This window comes from Macrobrachium rosenbergii, chromosome 4, assembly GCF_040412425.1.
Source record: "Macrobrachium rosenbergii isolate ZJJX-2024 chromosome 4, ASM4041242v1, whole genome shotgun sequence".
In the NCBI taxonomy this organism is placed as follows: Eukaryota; Metazoa; Arthropoda; class Malacostraca; order Decapoda; family Palaemonidae; genus Macrobrachium; species Macrobrachium rosenbergii.
The window spans coordinates 2,230,668-2,254,606 of NC_089744.1; the positions used below are offsets into that span (position 1 = coordinate 2,230,668).

Genomic DNA, 23,939 nt, shown 5'->3' on the forward strand with positions numbered 1-23,939 from the left:
GCAGCTATTTGCATCATTAATCAACAATTTAATCATATATATATATATATATATATATATATATATATATATATATATATATATATATATATATATATATATATATATATATATATATATATATATATATATATATATATATATATATATATATATATATATATATATATATATATGTATGTATGTATGTATGTATATATATATATATATATATATATATATATATATATATATATATATATATATAAATATATATATATATATATATATATATATATATATATATATATATATATATATATATATATATATATATATATATATATGATTAAATTGTTGATTAATGATGCAAACAGCTGCCTACAGATGTTACAAATAGGCATTTATTTTTGTTATGATTAGAATCCTTGTTTTGGCTGAGAGGGTTAGTTGAGTTATCTGGAATTTTACATGTTGTTGCTTTGATGTGACTATTTAATTACAGCTTTTTGATTATGATTATATATATATATATATATATATATATGTATGTGTACACAAGATGTACACAGCTATAAAATTTATTATACAATAAGCACAATGAGCTGAACCTAATGACTCAACTGTCAGTTATCTTTGGGAATTACATTGCTAAGTTCCTATTTTAGAATGCATTACAGTATAGCGAAATATTCTTTTTTGGAGAATACCTTCCCTTTGCAGAAATTAGATATAACTCTGCCAAAATGATAACATTTGGGTAACGTTTTGTTTCCTTATAAGGTGGAAATATTGTTAAAACAATCACAAATGACTGATTTTATACATGTGAAAGTGGCTGTTAACTCTTCCAACACCAAATGCTTTGAATCTGGGTGGAATCATAAAATACACTATAAACACACACACACACACACACACACACACACTCATAAAAAACTAAAGTACTTACCAAATGGTTTGGCACTAAAAGAAGAGTTCATAGAGAAAGGACTGGTAGTCTGCTGGATGCCTGTTGCATTCATGCCAAAACCTAGGCCACTTCCAAGCGTGGATGATGTATTTCCAAACAGAGACTTGGAGCCAAATGATGAGCTGCCAGCTGCATTTCCTATACTAAATGTATTTGAGCCAAATGACGATCCACTATTAAACATACTGGAGCCAGTGTTACTCCTGTCAAAAGTTTAGATGACAAAATATATGAAATACAAATATACAGTACAAAATGCTCTTGCCCATGAAAATTTACACTTGTTATTCCTAGAATTTGTAACTGAAGTTTATGATGTGATGCAAGAAGAAACTTGAATTCTGAAATAGTATGGCAGCATTCTTTTTACTCTAAACTCCACTTAATATGACATGGAATCATACACTTGCAATTTTCTAGATTTTCAAATATTAATGTGGATGGTAAAGATCTTATTTTTAATTGTCAACTTTTCATTAATAAACCGACAGATAATAAATTTCCAATCTGGGTGCTTAAGAAACTTAAGAACAAATCAGAATTTAATAAGCCTTGTACCACCCATAAATATAATTTCAATTATAAGTTTGTGTGATTGTTTATATATATATATATAAATATAATTATATTATATATATTATATATATATATATTGTATTATATATATATATATATATATATATATATATATATATATATATATATATATATATATATATATATATATATATATATATATATAAAAATCATCAACACACAATCACGAGTGAAACAGAAATAAATTTCTGACTCACGTCGGGATTGAACCCAGGTTTCTCAGGTGGAAAGCAAGGGCGTTATCCACTAGGCCATAAAAGTCTAAAAGAAGTTGGAACCTGAGAGCAACTGCACCCAAGGAATTACCTGGGCAAGCTAACTGCTTGCATACCAGCGAGTTTTCCCCAACTTCCCGACTCAGCAATGACCCAATAGACATCATTGCTGAGTCGGGATGCAAAATTTACTTGAAATTTCACATTGAAATCCGATTACGTTGAGTTCTGATACGGTCGAGGAATGGGGTTCTATGTACATAAAAATTTCAGAAACTGCCTCCAGATAGTTGGCAATGTTGTCTGGGCAGAAAGAGGCAATGGTCAAACTGCTTAGTCATAAGCACTCTGAGAAAGACATATTGTAGGGGTGGTATATCAGGGTAAGTGTTTTGGGAGAGAAAGTGAGGTGAGCTGAGTTGGGAGGACCTTTGTGTGCATGGGAGCTTTTGAGACTGTTATAGACATGACAGCATCATCATTTAAATATCATTCTGTTTACTGCTTTTGAGTGGCTGAGTAATGGGGGGAGGGGTTAGGCTAGGATAAGTGCTTATGGGGTAGAAAGGCTGAGAGCTAAGTGGGGAGGGTCGGGCAGGCCTTTGTCTGCTTCGACACTCTGTCATTTTTTATATTCATGTATTTTAAAAATACTTTTTGTTGTTTTTTCAGTTCACTGATTTTTTATTATTAAATAAGCTTTTCTGATACTGAAATCCCACCAAACTAAAAAACTTGAGAAGATTATGAAATAGTATTGGTATTAACTTCCCAACCATGTTATGCCAGAACTTTCCATGCCCATCAATGTCTCATCTGTGTGCTTGTGTACATGTACACCATGTACATATTTGTACATACACATATGTATCACACTGAGGTAAATTGAAGTATATGCTTGCCATGTATTTATATGGTATGGCATACAAAAATTTACTTATACAGTATGGCACACAAAAATTTACATATCCTAACTCATCCCAAATGCATCATAAATCAACTTAGGCAATCATACATCATAGGTTAAAACCTTGGGTAAACAGGTAATGTAATAAGCTTACTAATAAACACAATTATATAAATTACATACAATAAATAGATATCAACCTGCAATAACATAATCCTGCACTGCACAATGCAAGAAAGAAAGAAAGAGAGAAAGAGAGAGGTTTTACTAGATTATGGAGAATACTCACCCAAAGAGAGATGGCGTGCTTGTTTGTGCAAGAGGCATAGTAGGTGGGGCAGCACCAAGCGTAACTGCTTTAGCTCTCTGTTGCTGCTCCTGGAATGCCTGCAATCCACTGCTGCTTCCTGTGAAAACCCCCAAAATCATTTAAATGACAAAATGATTACTTCTAACATGACATGTTCTTGCAACCAAAAAAATATAAATCAACTTTTAAAGAGGTTATGAGCTTTCAAAATAATAAACGAAAGTTATTGTTTCCATATCAGACAGCACAGTTAAAAACATGAGTTTTGAAAACCATTTTGAGAAAGGTAACATTGACAATTTACCTCCCAACGCAGGTCGAACAACTGCCGAGGCGGGTTTTTCTGAGGACTTTTTACTCTGCTCACGGAAGAAAGCTTGTTCATTAGGAACAGTCTTAGTATTGAGCCGCTGACTCAGGTCAACAAGCTGTGCATGTTTAGCATAAACCTTTGCAGCTAGTTCTTTTAAAGCTTCATGTTCTCTCTGGAGCACCTCTGCAATGTCTAAAGAATTTGTAAAATGAGCTATTATTCATATTTTCCAAAAAAATATGCAACAAATTTATGTAAAACAATACTACATGGGATAAATCTGAAGCATAAATTAATGCACAATGTATTTTTAGTACAAATACCATAGCAATAAAAAAAATAACTGAAGTTTGTCTTCTCGAATTATATACCATAACAAAAAACATATAGGTAAGTAACCAGCAATTTGATTCCTACCACCAACATTAAGGATTTTAAAAAGTAACAGTAACCAGAAATTTGATTCCTGCCACCAACATTAGAGTTTAAAAAATAAATTTTTTTGTCCCATACATGTAAACACCATATTTATCTTATGCTATAACTAATTTTGTCTGGCATAATCTGAGCCTTAAAATCAGGTAGTATCCTGGTTTTGCATAGTGCTTTTGGCTGAGATATGACTTAGGTCGCAGTCTTTACATCCTAGTTTTGGTTATGGCCAGCCTTTTCCCTACACAGATCTCCTTGGTTCCAGTTGTGTTGGTTTCAGCTGTCACATATCTCAATGATCAAAGCCATGGCAGTGGCCCTAATTCTGCTCAGTACTTCTCAGTACTTCAGGGGTCTATACATCTCTATATCCTCAGGTATTAAAATATATAGCTGAAACTGTGCACTCACTCTTTCATCATGATTGGCTACTGAGGACAAGGATTTCATCCACATCCTTATAAGAAGCCAATCAACAATAGGGAGAAGAAAAAGAAGGGAGTCCAGAAACCTTGAGCTGAGAGAGAGAGAGAGAGAGAGAGAGAGAGAGAGAGAGAGAGAGAGAGAGAGAGAGAGAGAGAGAGAGAGAGAGAGAGAGAGAGAGAGAGAGAGAGAGAGAGAGAGAGAGAGAGAGAGAGAGAGAGAGAGAGAGAGAGAGAGAGAGAGAGAGAGAGAGAGAGAGAGAGAGAGAGGTTCAGTGGTGAATGTTCTATTAATTAAAATAATTTTTTAAAGTAAATTGTATTTTTCCTAACTATACAAACCTGAGATCTTTTACATTAGGAATTACTTACAGCACAGCTGGAAACAGCTGCTGAACTTTCAAACAAGGCAGTTAACTATTGTCCAGGAGGGGGGAGTCCCACCTGCCAGGATGTAAATCATTCCATTTTGCCTTTCGGCCCAGGTGTCAGATTGAGGGGTGGCATGAGGTGGGCATGAAAATGTAATGTAAAGGACCTCAGGTTTGTATAGTTTGGAAAAATAAAATTTACTTCAATTAATTATTTGTTCCGACACGATATAAATTACAAACCTTTGGTCCTTTACATTAAGACGACTCACTGGTTGGAGGGAGGAATCTGACTGAGTCTCTATGAACTGACTGGAGTTCACCACACCTGGGGTTCCTTTCCTGGTCAATAGAGAAGAAACGCAAGCTCAATTGTCAGTCTTCTGGGCCTTTTCGTAAGAATGAGGAAGGCATCATTTCATACAAAAATAGGCTAGGATGAATCTTAAAAAAGCTGGTGACAGTAAGGCAAATACAAGTATCGGGTTTGTCTTATTCTCATTATCTCCTTATTCCCCTTGCTAGAGGAAGGAGTGGATTTGCTTCTATGATCCTGAAAGGAAATAGAACAGAAGCTTGAAGCGTATGCTCACCTGCATCGACCGCCAGATCCAGTATGTATCGGTTCGAATCCACTTTCTGCCCGCAGGAAGAGATCCAGGATGAAGAGAGGAAGGAGAGGCCAGTCACTCCCACACTCATTCTCTCACCCACAACAGAACATCTTAGGCGAGATGCAACCCTGTCCCGTTAGAGGAGCCAGGTAAGCTACACAACTTGTTGAGCAGCCAACACCAGTCCCAAGGAAAATGTGTCCAAGGACTTGTGGGCAATATCCCAAAGGTAGAAATAAGTGAAGGTGGTCTGTTGAGAGCACACCCCAGCCTTCAATACATGAGGAACCCATAGGTTCTTCCGGAATGTGAGGGTTGGACCAATGCTCCGGACTTCGTGAGCTCTTGTACGGAAGGTACCGGTGTCATCTTCTTCAGCAGCAGAGTATGCTCTCCTAATCGTCTCACGAAGCCAGAAAGAAATAGTGTTCTTGGACGCCTCTTTCTTGGTCAAGCCAGCACCAACGAAGAGTTGTCGACACTCAGGCCGGAGATAGCGAGTTCTCTTCAGATAGTGCCGCAGCACTCTAACAGGACACAGTAGCATCTCATCTGAGTCATTACCTACAAAGTCCTCTAGGGAGGGGATCATGAAGGACTAGAACCTAGCGTCACGGACTGATGGGTTCTGAGTCTTTGCTACGAAGTCAGGGATGAAATCGAGTGGAACTGATCCCCACCCCTCGACTGTTCAACATCAAAGGAAAGTGCATGAAGTTCTCCTACTCTCTTCGCTGATGCCAGGGGGCAAACAGGAAGACAGTCTTGAAGGTCAGATCCCTGTCTGACGACTCGCTTAAAGGCTCGTACGGTGCATGAGTCAGGCTCCTTAGAAAGAGAGTCACATCCCACGCAGGGGGCCTGAGGTCCCTGGGTGGGCAAGACTCTCAAAGCTTCTCATCAGTAGAGAAATCTCGAAAGAAGATGAGATATCTACCCCTACCAGCGGCAAGGCTAGGCTGAGTGTGGCTCTGTAGCCTTTTATGGCTGAAACGGAGAAAAGCTTCTCTTGGCGAAGAAAGATCAGGAAGTCCACGATCTGCTAAACAGTAGCTCTGACCAGAGAGAGACCCAGCCTATGACACCAACCAAAGAAGATGGCCCACTTTCCCTGGTATACTGCTGCAGAGGACTACCTGAGGTGTCCAGCCATCTCCGTTGCTGTGTGACGCAAAAAGCTTCTCGCTTGCAGGAGATGCTGGATAACCACCAGCCGTGATGACACAGGGACTGCATTGCCTGGTGGTACCGCTCTACGTGGGGTTGACACAGCAGGTTGGGCCAGGGAGGAATCTCTCTCTGCACCTGGGGCCATTTGGGAGCCACCAGAATCATCCTGAGATTCGAGGTGATCATCACTTGGTTGATCACCCTGCGAATCAAACAAAAACGGAAGAAAGGTGTAGACATCAAGGTTGTCCCACGGGTGTTGGAACGCGTCCTCCGCTGTGGCCCATGGGTCCAGCACGACTGAACAGAAGGCCTGAAGTTTCCTGTTGTGCCGGGTGGCGAACAGATCTATGACTGGATGCCCCCACGGATCAAACACCTCTCTGCGATGTCTGGGTGAAGGGACTACTCTGTCCCTATCACCTGACTCTGGCGGCTGAGCTTGTCTACCACTACATTCCTCTTGCCTGGAATGTACCTGGCTGACAGCTCTACCGAGTGGGGCAGAGCCCAGTCGTGCACCTGCATTGTCAACTGATGAAGCGGAAGGGACACCAGGCCCTCTTGCTTGTTGACGTATGCCACTACTGTGGTGTTGTCACTCATCAACACCATCAAGTGTCCCCTCACTCGATCCTGACACTCTTGGAGAGCCAGGAAGGATGCCCTGAGTTCCAGGATGTTGATGTGAAGGTGTTTGTCATCTCGGTGCCAAACTCCCAAAGTCACCAACTCCTCCAAGTGTGCACCCCCATCCCTCAGTCGATATGTCTGAGAACAGAAGCATGTCTGGAGGGGGAGTATGCAGGCATACTCCTATTAAGAGGTTCCTGTCGTCCTTCCACCAATCTACATCCTCTCTCACCTCCCCCGAAAGATGGATGAGAAAGGCCTGGGGGTCTCGATACTGGAACCAGTACTCCTTCAATCGCCGCTGCAAGGACCAAAGGTACAGACGTTCATAAGGGACCAGCTTCTCCAACGACAACAAGTGACCGATGACAGCTTGCCATTGCCGAGCTGGCTTCTCCTGTCGAGACAAGAACAGCTGTGCTGCCTTCCTGAACCTGCTGATACGAGAGTCCAAGGGGAAAAGACTGGCTGCTACCGTATCTATCAGCACGACAGGTACTTTATCGTGGCAAAACTCGAGATACCTAAACAGACATATCCCGTGCGAATGGGCCCAAGCTGACACTAGGGTGAACACTCGCATGAACACCTGAGGAGTGGTCAAGAGCCCAAAACAGAGTGCCCTGAACTGGAACACCATCTCCCCAAGGATAAAGCGAAGATATTTGCGGGAGGACATATGGATGGGTATCTGTTAATACGCATCCTTCAGGTCCACCGTAAGCATGAAGTCGTTCTCCCTGATGGAAGCGAGCACGGAACAAGCCGTCTCCATCGTGAACCGAGTCTGCCTAACGAATCAGTTCCGGGCAGAGAGGTCTATGATCAGTCTCCAGCCCCTTGAAGCTTTCTCCACAAGAAAGACATGGTTGTAAAAGCATGGGGACCAATCCGTCACGACTTCCACAGCAGCCTTGCTCAGCATGGCTTACACTTCTTGCTTGAGTGCGAGATCCTTTGTCGAACTAGGAATGTAGGTAAGGAGATGGACCAGAGAGTTGGTGAGGGGTGGCCAAGAACTCGAAGGGGAGTAGATATCCCTCCCAAAGGATATCCATTACCCAGGTCTCGGCTCCATATTGCTCAATGGCTCGATAAGCAACCCCCCCCAACCACTGGTAGCAGTTGGGGGGGAATGCCAGCCCTAGTGTTTCCCTTTCTTCTTCTTCTTCGCCTTACTCCCTTTACTGGACTGGAAAGAGGGCTAAAAGGGGCGCAATTGCCCACCCTTCCCGGCAAAAGAAAAAGGCTGGGTGTTCCCACAGGAACCCTTCAAAGTCTGGGACTTCTTGGGGGCCGAGGAGGTGCTAGCCTGACCCAAAAGTTGGGCTGCAGTGGAGCAAGAAGACCCAGAGGTCTTGTCCATTGCCTGATGGACAAGGTGGTTGCTGTCTTCAGCCTAACGCTTGTCCACTGCAGCATCTACCAGCTCCCTAGGACTCTACCAGCTCCCTAGGAAAGAGAGAGGCAGAACCCAGCATTTGTCTGTTCCATTGGGGCATACCCGACTCGGGACCTACATACCTGGCGAAAGGAGAAAAGGCAGCGTCTCTTCTCTTTAACACCAGATTTGCCTGAAGGTTTGCCGTCTGGTGGGCAAGATAAGAGATGGCTCTACCTCCAGACTGGCACAGCCTCCTGAATGCAGTGTCTTCCCCAGGGATGACAGCACCCGAGGAGCCAGCCACTTTGGATACTGTGAATGACCACAGATCCAGCCAGGAGACTGCCTGGAGAGCCACCAGAGCGGTGGCTTCGAAGGTAGCTTCTTCTTGCTGTGAAAGGGAGACCCCTTCTGCAGTAAACTGCTGCAGCAAGACCGTGCCTAGACACACCAGATCCGGGTCAACCTGCTTGATTGGCAATGCTCTCTCCAAGGGCGTACAGAAGCGCTTCTGTCGAGGCAGAGGAGGACGAAGCAGTTTGTCCAAGCAGTTCGAACGAAGTGAATTCTCTTGGCCAGAAACAAGGTTATTAACTTGACTGAGAACTCCCTTGGCAAGCGTGGACCACAGCAGCCCCACCAAAACGTTGGGTTCCTTTTTCGGACCCCAGAAGGATTCGAGGCATGAAGGACGATCCACAGACAAGGCCTTGATCCCTTCCCAAAGGTCATTGTGCAAACGGATCAGCGCAATGACCTCAGCAAAAGTCCTCTGTATGTCGGAGGTCTCTGCATCCTGGGGGAGAGGGGCCCTCGAGTCCTTCCAGGGTGCTGTCCTCCGGATCTACTCTCCTGGCAGGAGGGAGAACCTCAGCAGACCCCTTGGATCCTTCCTGCACTATGCAGGCATACAACCTAGTTGAGAGTTCCTCCTATCCAACTCACACCTCCTAGGGAAACCCCAGGAGGTTGAGGGGACAGGTGAGGAAGGTCGAGCACCCCCACCAGCCCTGCTGGAGGAACCAGCAGGAGGAGCGGGCCAAGGGCAGTCATCAACCCGCAGTGATGACAGCAACCAGGGTCCAGGAGAGCGCTTTTGCCTCAGCGAAATGCTGTCCTGAGGAGAGCGTAGCAGTTCACGCGAGCTGAGCCAAGCACTCGACTCGACCAAGCCAGGCCAATCGTGCAAACGTGATCGGGGAGTGGGTGGAGTCAAATGCGCGGCTGGCTGGCGAGAACTTGCAATGTCCTCTTGATGGGCCCCAGTCTTCTTCGAGGCTGGAACCTTGCGAGAAGACTGTACAGGGAACCTCCTCTCTGTCTCTCCAGATGCTCAGACTTGAGAGACCGAAGCACCAACCTGGGAACCTGGCTTGACACTAGAAGCAGTGCCAGCAGGCAGAGATGAGACACCTGCATGTCTTGGCTCGTTCTCCCATCCTGTGCCCAAATTGGTAAGGTGAGCGGACTCTCGGATACTGGTTTGGGATACCGGTCTCCTTAGAGACCAGGGTACTCGGAGCTGCTCGCAAACGAATGCCCGACAGTGCCAGCCTTCGAAGTGAACTTCTCAGGCACAGGAACAGGTGTGCAAACTGAGGCTTGCACGCCTGCGGCTCCTGAAACACTAGAGCCAGGGGTTAGTGATTTGGTTCCCCGACCCGAAGCTCAGGAAGAGCCAATGAGAGATCCCACTGCTTCGGAGGGAGGCAGTCCTTATTAAGTTCCAGGACAGGACTTCTTGGGGAAGAAAGACAGCCTTCTTCTTCTTCGATCGACGAGCCTCGGAAGAAGGGGAAGAGGTAGCAGACGACGATGACGACGACGAAGATAAGGATGATGAAGATGAAGACAACAACACCTTCCTAGACCTCTTCTTCGACTTCTTCTTCATCATCTGCTTCACGATGGCGGTCAAACCCCCATCCAAGAAGGAGCAGCAGATGTCATGGGAGCAGCCAGAATGGCCAAGGTAGTGGGAGCGACCCGGGCAGCACGTACGTCATCTACGGGGAGTGGTGACTGGGGCAGCCAGAGCAGCCAGTACAGCTCGGGAGCCAGGAAAGCCAGGAGCAGCGACTGGGGTGACCGGAATACCCTGGGCAGGTGGAGGAGCCAGGGAAGGCAGGGAGCCAGGGAAGCCAGGAGTCGCGACTGGGGCGACTGGGATAGCTGGGGCAGGTGGAACAGCCAGGACAGCCTGGGAGCCAGTGAAGCCAGGAACAGCAGGAGTGGGAACCATCATGCGAGGCACAGTGGAGGTCACCATCATAGAGGGTTTGGGGTGGGACAGCAGGGCCAAGGTGAAGCCAGGAAGCAGGGGCACTACGTGCTGGGATGCCGGCACGGCGGTCACTTGGGTCCCCAGGTGAGATGAGACCATTTCCGGCACCTTAGCGAAGGCTGTCATGGTGACAGTACTGGTGGTAGAGTTAGCCGCAGCGTGGGTTACCACTGGAGCACCGGTCAGATGGGACAGGAGGCCCTCCAGGGATGGAATGCTGGAAAGACCCAGGTGGAGCCAGGCTGCTGTCAAATCACTAGCCTGTTTCCCAAGGGAAGCCTCTACTGCCAAACCTGAAGTGGAAAAAATCAGGTTAGTGGAGGGAGTCTCCTCTTGCCTGGGGTTTACCCCTTGGGGCGAGGAGTGCCCCCCCCCACCCGAGGAAGAGGTCATCCTCATCACCTTCCTCCCCTGTTGTTCCACGCCTGACGAAGCGAGCGAAGAAGACAAAGGGGAGTCCTCTCCTGAAGGAGAGGCAGTCAGAAGGGGAAGCTTGCCGGAGTGAGAAACGATCCCGAAGGGTTAGCCACCAAGGGAGTCATCAGGGGCGTATATCCCTCAGATGACACCTAGAAAGGCTTCCTCTGGTACTGTTTCCTCCCCTCAAACTTTGCCCACTGCTCAGCTGACCAGGAGCAACACTTAGCACCAGTAGAATCTCTAGAACAAAGAAGCCCCCTGCAAGAGGAGCAAGGGGCATGCAGGTCCACATCAACATTAGATCTGAAGCTACTACACTTCTTCCCACCAACCCCAGGACACAAAAGCTGGGGGAAAGCAGGCTTACGAAACTTATTACCTTTGTGAGCTTGCATTCCAGACACACAAAGCAACCATACAAGGAAAAAGAGAAAGATCCCAACGGGAAAAAACAGCTCAACGGATGTCAGGGCAGAGAGGGAAGAAACGTGTCTGCAACACATGATGGCCGAAGGCAAATTGGAATGTTTACATCCGGGCAGGTGGGACTGCAGCCTCCCAGACAGTAGTTAACTGCCTAACCACCTTGTTTGAAAGTTCAACAGCCGTTTCCAGCTGCACTGGTTTGTATATCGTGTTGGAACAAACCCATGTTAATAACATATTAAGGACAAAGTGAATACCAATATTTTTGTAGTAATCAATTAAAGTACTGAATTAATGACACTTTTGGTGTCAGACAAGTAAGCAATGAATACTTACCATCAGGAGTTTCACATGGATTGTTGGCAGCTTGCATGCAGAGAGAAACCTCATCAATTTTGTTGCGACAATATATCATCTGAGCCTCAAAAGATCTTACTAGATTAATAAAATATACTTCAGGAGATTTATTTTCCCCTTGTAAGGCCATTGGAGTATCCTTGGTTCTTCTTGCCATTTCTACATGTTCTGCTTCCTGTGAAAAATTAAAAAGTCACCAATTCTTACTTTATTCCTCCTGTGAGTACTATCACAGGCAGTCCCCGGGTTACGATGGGTCTGGCTTACAACATTCCGAGGTTACGACGCTTTTCAAATATATTCATCAGAAATTATTTCCCAGTTTACGACGCACGTTCCGGGGTTACAACACCGATCCGATGAAGGGAATATGGCTCCAGAATTGCAGACTAATCAAAATTTGGAAGTTTTTTGATGAAAAACTCAATAAAAATGCAGTTTACATCATTTTCAATACATCCAAAGCATTAAAAAGTAAGGTTTTCTTAGGATTTTTGACGATTTTCAAGAAGTTCTCGGCTTACGACGATTTTCGGCTCACGACTCACCGTAGGAACGGAACCCCCGTCGTAAACCAGGGACTGCCTGTATTATGAAATCAATGTCTAAGTACTGGTTTTGCTCAATCTAATTTTTCTTTTACATTTAGAGTAGCACAATGAAGTCTTAAAAAGAAATGAAAAATATTAAACACAACATTTTTTTCTGCAGTATTGTCATTTGCAATCTAACTTCAATCTAAGTATAACCATGGGTTTAATGACTTTTGCATAGATAGCATAACTGAATATTCTCAGTTCTTAGGGAAAACTGCAATTGAAAGAACAAAGTATTCTATATGAAATATGATTACTGTATTCACGAAGTACCTTCATTACTTCTGCCTTTAGATTAACAGCACTAGCATGCAGCTGAAGATAATCGCTGGCCAACTCTGCCAAAAGCTTTTGAATTTCTTCTGCCTTCTTTCCAACTTTATGGAAAGGATCTGCTTTTAGACGAATGTTTTCCTCTGAGGCAGAATTTTCTGCATTTCTCCATGTCCTGAAGATAAGATTACATATTAGGTATTTCTTTAACAATCCACCTACAAATAACTAGAAATACTTATGGTCATTACAAAATTTACAATAATTTTCATTTTATCTCATTAAACATTTGTATATTCTTCTTAAGCTTAATATTTAGCACGGTATATTTTAGCCAGAACTGAATTTCTAAAAATAAACAACAGAATACCAGAGTTGCTTCATAAGTTCTTCCTGACACCATGACAGAGACCTTCAGAGATTGACAGCTATGTCAAATTCTCAATTACTACCACTACGACAACAGTCCCAATAAACTACGGAAATTTGAGGGAAATTACACTTTTAATCTGTATGCATCATAACAACAAACAACCTCATTCTTAAACCAAAAAACGACAGTTTTCATGATAAAATTAATTACTTGAATATTTACCTACTGGTAAGTTAGCTTTATCTTCATGCCATTTGGTGCGATCAGCATTTAAAAAAAAATCAAAATACGCTTGGCTAACTGCAAGGACTTTCACTGTAGTCATCTGTTATCCCACCAGATGGTGCTGGAATGTTTATGTTCACTTCATATTTCTTCATGACTACCTACTAAGATGTGGGGAGGCTGGGTGGGTTTCCACTTTAACAGTAGGTACGTATCCAAATAATTAATTTTACCATGAAAATTATTATTATTTGGAATGAATCTTACCTACTGTTAAAGTTAGCTGACTACCACAGGATGGGGAGTTAGTACAGCCAGAGAAACACAGTTCAGCCAAGTGGACTAAAAGCTTTTTTGAAAGGGGAGAAAAAGCTTCTCAACACTCCTACTTGATGTGTGATCCTTACTGGTAAGTACTGTCGCCAGACGTTGGAACCACAACAGGGTATAAGGTCCTTGTAGTGAGACCTGTCAGAGGATCCTTACAGGGAAAAAAGGACTATCTCGTAAAGTACTAGTGACTCCATGCCTGAGTCAAAAGCCCATAACCAACAGTCAAAAACTAAGACAACTACCTTCATGCTCCCAAAATTCAGTAGCGGGATTTCTAACAACTACCGATAAGACAGAAATCAAGGTTACTCTTATATTTGGTTCTGGAGAAAGAGTCCCTGCCACAACAAAAGGCCTAAGGGCTTAACATCTCATGCTAAAACTGAACATTCGCAAATAATGAGGCAAAAACAGTCATAACTCCCTGAGCTGCATGACAACTTTCTCTAGATTAAGGTTTTAAAGGAAACAAAGACATGTTTATGGTACGGAAACCATGTGGATTATTTCCAAAACTGGTAAAAACTCAGGAATCAACTCTGTGTGCATAGACATTAGCCATCTTGCACATAGGAGTACTTGGCCTTCTAACACCACAGATAAACTCTTAACTTCTCCTCTTACAGGTTATGTCTGTCAAGGTAAACCCTTAAGATTTCTAACTGGACATAAGACTGCCATTACTCCATTGCTACCTTAGTTAAATTAGGTGCTGTCACAAACCTGGTTAGAGCTTTCAATTCTAAATCTTTTCTCTAAACAATGAAAGAAAAGAGAAAGCTTGCCACTAGAGCAAAGCCAAAGAATAAGAAAGGTCTTAAAGCTCACTAATATAAACTCTTAATAGTTCTAAACTGGACATTAAGAGAGCCACTTTTTCATTGCCTACCAAAGCAAGTTAAATTATAAGGTTATTTTAAACTGCTAAGAGCTGTAGGATGTTTACACTTCCACTTCCTGAGATCAGATGTTTCTTAGAATGGCCCCTCAATTTCATCTGAGGACAGTGTAAAGGTTCTTGAGGTCTACAGGCCAGCCCATTATAGTTATCAATAGTAGAGAAAACTGTTCTCCATCTCTCTCTTGGAAAAACCTCTAACAAGCGATAGTTGATCTTCATCCTTAGATAAATGACTGACTGGGTCAGAAAAGCATAGATAGTCAACCTTGAACATAAAACATAATTCTCATAATACAAACAGACTGGTGAGAAACGAACCAGTGGTCCAAATATGAGAGAAATACAGTACTCTGATACTAGGCAGATGAATCCATGCTGCTCAGAACTGAGCTCACAGGAAAATACTTTACTTTGACAGGAGTACCGGGAAATGGAAGTAAGTGTCCTACATGTCAACAGAACTTATCCTTTGCCCTTCCAAAAAGCTGCCAGGATCAAACTAATGACTCACCGAAAAGGGAGTAATAAGAATAAACATGTTGAGACAGGAAATGCCCATAGCTCAAAGGCCTCGTTGCATAACAACTGTCCAATCAACCCTTCCAAACTCTGAATTTTCCTGTGTGAAGAGTAAATATCAGGAAGTTGACAGGGGTAAAATGAAACAAAAAGTACAAAAGTATCCTTCCCTGAGGACCATCACTACCAAATGTTCTACTTGACACTTTGCCAGACACTTTTGAAAACCTGCAGACAGCCTTCTGAGGATCTGCACAACCTACTGAATTGGCAATTCAGAACTTCAGTTATGGTTATGTGTGTAAAATTTTCCACTTACAGTAGAATGTGAGCCAGAACTCTTTTGAAGCAGAACTAGAGAGAAAACTGGGATATTCTTTATGGAACTTTCATGAACAAAAAAAAGTTGTAGGGCCAAGACCCTACATGGAAGACTTAAAGGTAGTTCTAAGAATTTCTAATCTTCTGATTCGAGACATCTTAGGTGATGGCATTAAACACTTAAGGGTTGAGTAGACATGATGGGTCACAGTCAAAAACAGCTACTAATGGCTGCGCAGGGTTACCTAATATAATTTACACAAATGTTTCTGTTACTTAAAATTGAGCTGTAAAAGAAAAAGATCTTCTTCCCATAGCCTCAGAAGGTCTACAAGGAAACTATAACTCTGACGCATCATAAAGAAACTCTGCCTCTTCATGACTATTTATAATTATCTTATATATATCTACATACATACATTCATATACATACATATTTGAACAAGCATGCAAAAACATTAACATTTATATGCTTATCTATAGTAAACCCCAGATTCACGGGGATGCATGCGCACCCACCCCCGCGAATAGCTAAAATCTGCAATTACTTAAAACCCCTTGAAAAACACTCAGAACTGCCTATTTTGATAGTTCAAACACAAAAAAAAAAAACTGTCTAAAAATGCTTATACCTGAGTATTTTAACAGTTTTATCACAAAAAGTTCATTTAGTCATGAAAATGATATGAAAATACAGTAATTAGCAAATATTTCTCAGTGAAAAATACTGCGAATGGGCGAATTTCCCGCAAATAATGTGTATATATATATTCAACATAGAAATCTGCAAACAGGCGAGTCCACAAAACGCGAGACCGAGAATATGGGGGTTACTGTACTGTATATACATAGAAGTATTCCCCAGTTATTGGCAATCCGGTTTTACGGGGCTTGTCTAGCAACAATGATAACTGGATTTTCCGTGATGATATGCACCAATCTCCGCTTACTGGTGCTGATCCCCACTTAACAGTGGTGCCGATAAGTACTATTATCACTGAATTTCAGTTATTGTCATGCCGTCAGGAACTGAACCCCCACAGATAACCGGGGACTGCTTGTATGTATGTATGTATGTATATATTTTTATAAATATTCTGCTGTTCGCCCTCTATGCATTTTTATTGCAGAAAAATAACGCGAACAAAGACAGAAAGATGTCTCTGTCTATGCTAAGGGGTGCTTCGCAGGCAGAGATAGGCTGGGTGCATTTAAAAAAATAACGTCTTTAGCAGGACCAGTTAGCATTAGGGGCCTAAACCCATAGGGAGGGTTTCACCAAGTAACCTCTAGTAAAGGTGGTCTTAAGCTTCCTTCTGCTTTGTCCTATGCATTCAGCGATGTCTCTGTCAAATTTTCAGAATGCCTGGGGCGATGGACGAAGGCGCACTGACGCTTCCAGCTGCCCTGTCTGACCGGAGACGGGTCAGAGAGACTAACGCCTTGACCAAGAACGCACGTCACGTTTAGGCAAAACTGTGTCCTTTGTCCCACCCCCCCCTTGTCTTTTCATTAGTGAACAACATTACCGTGTGTTTCTCAGAATTCGTATCGGCATTGCAGTGTGCAAGCAAACCGCACCAAGTTTGGCTAAAATTGATTCAGTGGTTCTGGACTCATTGAGCTGTAAAGAGTTTACAAAAGACAGACATACACAGACACAAAGACGGATGACACAATTTGATCAGGAGAGCCCATAAGATTTCACCTGAAGTAAGCTAAAAACATGGAAATTTAAAGATATTCCAGAAGAAACTGATGACACATCTTTTCAAGAACATCTGTAAAAAAGGACTGATGAAAACTAGGAACTACAGCTGACAAACTGAAAAAGTCGATGGCCTGTTGGATTAAATTAGGGTTAAATGGATGGCCTACAATCATAGAAAACTTTAGTGAATCAGCATTAATGATTGTATGGTATGAAATTTCTACTTACTCAAAAAGTGCTATTGTACTGAAGAGATCTTGTGGCATCTGCTGTTTCTTTGCTGATTTTCCATCAGTCTTAGCACCTGTGCTGTTAGTACCTAATCAACATACAACTCACATCAGTTATGACAACCTGCTAAAAACTGATTACAATTATCTACAATCACACTTTGCTTACTAGACCTTGAACCCATATTTCAGACTTTAATATACATAATATAAAAAAGAGGCAGACAATGTGCATGATTAAAAATAAGTTTTCTGTGCATCATTCTGATCTCTAGCATAAGGCACTATAAAGTTTACTCTACTAAGGATATAAAACCTTTAGCTTTCCTTCAATGCTAAACATTTTTCCTTTACATATGCAAACATGACATTTTTATAATAAAATAGAGTTTTATTATATATACTTACCAAGTAATTACATAGCTATAGTTTCCACTTGAACAGCAGCTTAGATTCAAAATTTTGCTGGTAGCACTTCAATATAGTTTGTGTAGGTGATCAGCCCATCCCACTAACGGAATACTGGAATGACCTAGCAGACAATCCTCATTCGTTTTATGTCTTATGTCTATCAGAGGGGAGGAGGGTGCGCTCCGATTCTGCAATTACTTGGTAAGTATATATAAAACTTTATTTTATTATAAAAAAGTCATTTATATATAAGTAACCTGCCAAGTAATTACACAGTTGAATCCCACACTGACAGGAGGTGGGATACATGGACAGAGCATTCTACTCCAAAACATATAATGAATTTGAAATAGAAAAGTTGCTAGCACTGAATACAATGCTTGTCGTTCCTTATCAGTTAAGAGAGCCTGCAGCATAAAACTGCAACAGGTTGTTGTACAACTTCACCTGTAGTGGCGTGGCGGTAAAGCCAAGGGTCGCCTCTACAAAGCATCAGTGGAAGTTATGCAGCTAAGGAGTTATCTGATAGCCAGCAAAACTTTAAAGGGTGCCCTTGCCCTGGGCAGAGTACCAACATAAAAAGCAACCAGAAACACTGTCACCTACACTGAAATACCACCACAGCCCATCCACTGAGAGTTGTGGGTGCTCTATATCTTGAGAAGGTGAAGAGATAAGCCTCCTGCCATACCATGCCAGTCACTATCCTGTGGTACTGCAAAATTTTAAAACGCTATTTAGTCAGCATAGTCTGGAGTTGGCACCAGGCGAGTCGTGAAATATCGCTGGTGCCAGACTGTAGGTGGCGTCAGGCGAGCTGGGCGCCAGGCAAGCTGGATGCCAGGCAAACTGGGCACCAGCCAAGCTGCAGGGAGTTCTCGGACACCGTAAGCTCTAAAGTTGGTGCCAGATTGCAGCTGGTGCTAGGCGAGCTGAGCACATGGGAGCCCAAAGCTCTGGGCACTGGGAGCTCTACAGCTGGAGCCAGACCTGTAGCTGGCACCAGACAAGCTGGGTACCAGGAGAGCTAGCAGCTCAAGGTTCTGGAAGTTCTAAAGCTGACGACAGACTGTAGCTGGCACCCGGAAACTGGGCGCCAGCGGAGCTAGTAGTTCAGGTTTCACTTCTTAAGATAGTGAGACGTGAAGGACGATTATAACTCCAGTAGGTCGATATAGAATGGAAGTGAGGGGCATGTGTGCCTGTGAGACGTGAAGGATGATTATACTTCCATTAGGCTGATGCAGAATGGAAGTAAGATGCATATGTGCCTGAAAGCTAAAGAAGTCGAGGCTGTTCTGATGTCCTTAGCCTTCACTTAAAATTTGCAAAGTTGTTCTCCTGAATCTGAGAGTATTTCAGAAATAAAATCTCTTTAGGATGAAGGACACTGTGATTTTACTCCAAGGGTGAGGAGGTTTTTGACCGAACATCAAAGGATAAGAAGGCCCTCTTGATTATCAAGTCCTGCTCAGGTAAATACCTAAAAACTCCAATTGGACAGAGAGCTCACTCTTTTCCCTCAGAGTTGGTGAGCACTCCTGGGTGCTTGGAGCACGCACTGGCGCCAGGCTGTAGCTGGTGTCAGGCGAACTGGACGCCAGGTGAGTTAGGAATTCGGAGGCTGGACAGGGCTCCTGGAAGCCAGGGATGTCTGTTGAGCTCTAAGGGAGAAAGAACAGATCCAGGTCTTGGATGGATCCTCATTCTTGGCTAAAATCAAAGGAAAAAACGAGGAAAATGCATCTCTTGCTTCCTAGCTGGGAGTGAAAAGGGCTTGGGAAGTTGTTGAGAAGAAGATGAAAGATCAAGGTCTCTGTGCTTAACCAGAGATAAGCACTGATAGGTACATCTTCAAGGAAAGCGAGGAATACTAGATCTTCTCAGAAACAAAGAGGTAATCTGCAGCAGGGTCAGAGATGTCTTAAAAAAAGAGATGACAAGTCTGAAACACCAGCTTTGGAAGACGACCACTACTTCTGGGAGACGGAGGAAGAGGGTGATTTCTGAATCTTGTAACAGACTCTGTAACACATCTTGAAGACTCTTCAGAAGACAATCCTCCAGACAGTCTGGCACCTGTCTGGGCAAGAGCAGACCACCCTTGGTAGTATCTCTGAAGCTTAAGTTGTCTGAGAAGACACGGTATGGGGGAAAGATCTTGAAGAGTCCACCAACAACTGTAGCAGGTTCACATCACATGTGCCAGAACAAACTAAGAGTGTAACTGCAAACTGAGCCCGAGACTGGAATGTCTAGAGCTTCCTTGATCATGTTGAAGGTACCTTGAAGAGGCAAACAGGTCCCAAGTTGGCTTGCTTCATACAATAATTAGATCTTGACAACCAAGGGGCTCAAAAGGCCGTGATGGAAAGGACAAGCTTCTGACGGCCCAGTATGTCCTTTAAAACTTAGTTCCCTGAATAAATCAAGTGACTAGAAGACTTGATTGACCTGTCAACAGAGGAAGAATGCTGCTGTTTGGTCAAGAGGGAATGCTGGATCCAGCTTCCCTGCTTAAGTAGATGTGTTAGGACTGAGGTCCTATCCAAATAGACTACCATAGTCTAGATGTGAGCTAGGGTCGAGCAATACTAAAGCCATAAGAGAAATGCTTTAGCTCTCCAAAGTATAAGTGAAGATTCTGTTCTTCTTGGGGACTGAGTCCTGGACAACTTCCTCATTCTTCAAGTGGGTTCCTTTGACCTAGATCTGAGGTGCTGAGAAGAAGACTTGAACTAGGCTTGTCTAGTGACAACGATAACTGGAATTTCGGCACCGATCTCCAGTTATCAGCACCAATCCCCGATTATCAGTGCTGGTCCCCGGTTGTCAGCACCAGTCCCCGGTTATCAGTGCCAACAACCGCATATCAGCGCCGATAACCGGGGATCGGCACTATTATTGGTGATTTTCGGTTATCTTCATGCTGTCTGGACCGGAACCCCCACCGATAACCGGGGACTGCCTGTACATGAAATAGTGTCGAGCGCTCCGAAACTAGCATCGGAACAGTGTCGTTTGGGAGAGATGGCCTGTTGCAACTGTGTGAATCTCACAGCTCGGAAATTGGGTGCTCGGAACTTGGGCACTCTCGGACTCTGTCCAGATTCAGAGAGTGATGACAACAGCTACTGGCGCACCAAAACTGGGAGATATATCTTTTCAACAGCTGAGATAAATCCGAAAAGCATCATCAGCGCCATTAGTCAACACTGGGATCCGTAACTATCCACACTGGGATCCCGAAAGTGTCAACAGAGCCTCTTGCCCAGACTGGAACCCTTATTCTGTTCACGCTGGGATCTGTAAACCAAAAAAACGCCATTGGCGCCACTATGGTCAAGGCAAGCACATCTTTATGGATGCCTTTGCCCTTTTCAATGGCTACCCGTCAAGACCTGTGGACAACAGGCTCAACTGAGTGGTAATTATCTGGGGGCAAAACCCTTTCGGACTCCCATGGACCGACAGTATGCCTCCTTCCAGGTGTAGGGGAGTCTGACAGGGACTTGGTTTAGGATATCCTATAAGGCCAGATAGCCAACTCCTCCACTACACATCCATCAAGACGCCTTTCCAGTGGCTGTCTGCCGATACCTGGGACTGCAACAGGCTCAACTGAGGGGGCGACTACCCGTGTGGAACCCCAGCACCTCCCTTGGACTTCCAGTTTGCCTCCTCCCAGGAACTGTGGGCAGTCTGACAGGGACCTTCTGTCTAGGAGCATCAGGGGACAAGTAGCCACCTCCACCACTGCAGTACACTTCACTGTAACAAGATTAACATCTGTTCACTGAGACACGACTGGCAGTGTGGAAAGGAAGCAAGAGAGCCAGGTGCAGGAGCAAGTGGCAAGAGGCTAGTAGGAGAGAATTGGTGCCAGGGTGCCAGTGCTGGTGCCAAGGACATGAGAGAGGATGCTGGGGGAGAAGCTGGCGCCTGAGATGGGTGCCAGCAAGCTAGTAGCTTCGTAGTGTGAGCTGGCTCTTGGCTGTCGAAAACGTCTACTTGTAGCAGCCAATAAAACCCCCATTTCTCCCCTTGCTACTGTTTGCCTTAACACTTTCAGTTCTGCAAAGGAAGGTGTGAAAGTTATGTCAAAAATTTACTTACCGGAGGCTTACAGGAAGCATAGGTTGGGTAAATAAATCATAACTGCAAAAGTTACTGGCCTAATGAAATGACAAAATACCCAAAAATTACTTTCAAGGCCATTACCAGTGGCTTGAACAAAACCTATGGATGATAAACAAATCATAAATTGCCAAAGTTATGGCATAATGAAAAGATAATAATGGAATGTCGTAACATATGAAAAATTACCTTACGGCAAAACCATTATCGCTGCTGCCGGAAGCCTAACCAGTAAACAAACCATAAATGCAAATGGCATCATTTACTGGTGGCTCGCTGATGACTGAATCAACATAAAAAAAAAAAAAAAAAAAAAAAAAAAAACTCATCCTGAAAGATTTCAGCTTGAAAGCTGCAATATACACGTTCTGATGGTTGATTAAAGAACCCTCCATCAGAATCCAGTAAAATAAATGGAAAATAATGAATAAAGCTGCCACCAGACCAGGTGTTGTCACCACGGATGGCAGGAAACGAATGAGGATTGTCTGCTTGGTTGTTCCAATATTCCGTTAGTGGGGCTGGCTGATCACCCACAAAAAAATATTTTGAAGTGCTACCAGCGAAATTTTGAATCTAAGCTGCTATTCGAGTGGATACTATAGCTATGTAATGACTTGGTAGGTTACTTATATAAAAAGCATATGTATGGAGCAGTACTTCACTTATAGAGATACTTCAATTACCAGGTGCAAGAATACAGTGGCACCTCAACTTAACGGACCTCAGTTTAATGGATTTCTTTATTTATCAGACTCACCCGAGTCCAATAAAAATTATTAAAATATTTGGTATTTACTGGATAAACCTGATAAGTATGACAGGTTCAACAGGCAACAGAACAAGGTATACCTGTTTGTGCCTGTGAAGGTGGATAATGGACACATGCACACACACAACCCTAATGCTTTGTGCATCATATTTGGAAACACTGTGGGCCCAACGTTCTCTCTCTCTCTCTCTCTCTCTCTCTCTCTCTCTCTCTCTCTCTCTCTCTCTCTCTCTCTCTCTCTCTCTCTCTCTCTCTCTCTCTCTCCTACATTATCTTTTAAGGCATTACTCAATGCAGTTATGTACTTACTATTACAATACAATAACGTAGTGTTACACATGTGTACAGGATATACACACAAGTATAAATCACATTAAGATAAACTACTTACTCAAAATGTGCTTGTGCTCTTTTTTTTTCATGAAGAATTTGGGGTATTTATGTTTAAAAAAATGACACTTTTTAAAGTAATTTTCATTTTACCTAACACAAACCTGAGATCTTACATATGGGATTAACTATCAGCGAGCTGTAAAACCGGCAAATAAACTTTTGCAAGGTGGTTATGGTAATAGCTATTGATGGTGGTAAGGGCGGAAGCACCACCCATGAAGTTGGTGCACATTCAATTTTACGCAGTTTACCTTTTGGCCCTGGTAAGAGAATGAGAGGCAGTAAGAGGTGGGCACTTTAAGTAAACACCTCAGAAATTACTTTAAAAATTTGTCATTTGTTCCCACACAAATATAAACCCTTGATATTTGCATATGGGAGACTTACTCTTGGAGGGAGGATTCTGAGTAAATCTCTGAACTGACTGGTAGTTCAGCTCACCTGGGTACTCTCTTCCTGGTCACGAAAGAGCAAAGGAAGGAGACCGTACCTCTGATCTATTGAACAAGAGAGATGTTCAACTGCCAGACTTCTGGGCATTTCAAATTACTGTAGTGGAATGTAATATCCTTGATTCGAAAAGGTTTGGATGAACCCCCAGTGTTGGAGACTATAAAGCTAAGAATAACCAAATGGTTTGTTCATAGTCAGTCCCTCTCTCCCCTTGCTACAGAGAAGGAAGGATTTGCATCTACTAATCCAAATGGAGCTAGATTATAGATAGGATATTCAGTCATCTAGATCACCTGCATGCATGCCAGTCCAGCACATGACGGCTTGTTCACTGTTCCCCTACCCACTGGAAGAGGAAGGAAGACAGGAGAAAGGGAGGAGGCCAGTCCCACACACACACACCTTTCCCTTGCAGCCACACACCTTAGAAGAGATGCAACCTGTCCCTCAAGAGCTGGGTGAACTACAAGACCTGTTGAGCATC

At 43.2% G+C, this 23,939-nt stretch overlaps 1 protein-coding gene across 20 annotated transcripts in view; it reads right to left on the reverse strand.

Annotated features, from left to right (window-relative positions):
• LOC136829499 (nucleoporin p58/p45-like) overlaps positions 1-23,939 on the reverse strand; it is a 116,286-nt gene that overhangs the window by 43,208 nt on the left and 49,139 nt on the right. For 14 of the 20 annotated variants that reach the window (XR_010850414.1, XR_010850406.1, XR_010850413.1 and 11 more), the window contains 6 exons: positions 17,288-17,378; positions 12,677-12,851; positions 11,787-11,982; positions 3,286-3,486; positions 2,961-3,078; positions 932-1,155 (listed from right to left, as the gene is read on the reverse strand). Coding sequence is in view for 15 of the 20 variants with exons in the window: in XM_067088317.1 (XP_066944418.1) it covers positions 932-1,155; positions 2,961-3,078; positions 3,286-3,486; positions 11,787-11,982; positions 12,677-12,851; positions 17,288-17,378 (1,005 nt within the window). In the remaining 5 variants the exon portion in view is untranslated. The remainder of the gene's footprint in view (positions 1-931; positions 1,156-2,960; positions 3,079-3,285; positions 3,487-11,786; positions 11,983-12,676; positions 12,852-17,287; positions 17,379-23,939) is intronic. The other 6 variants (XR_010850418.1, XM_067088300.1, XM_067088375.1 and 3 more) reach the window with 2 other exon arrangements.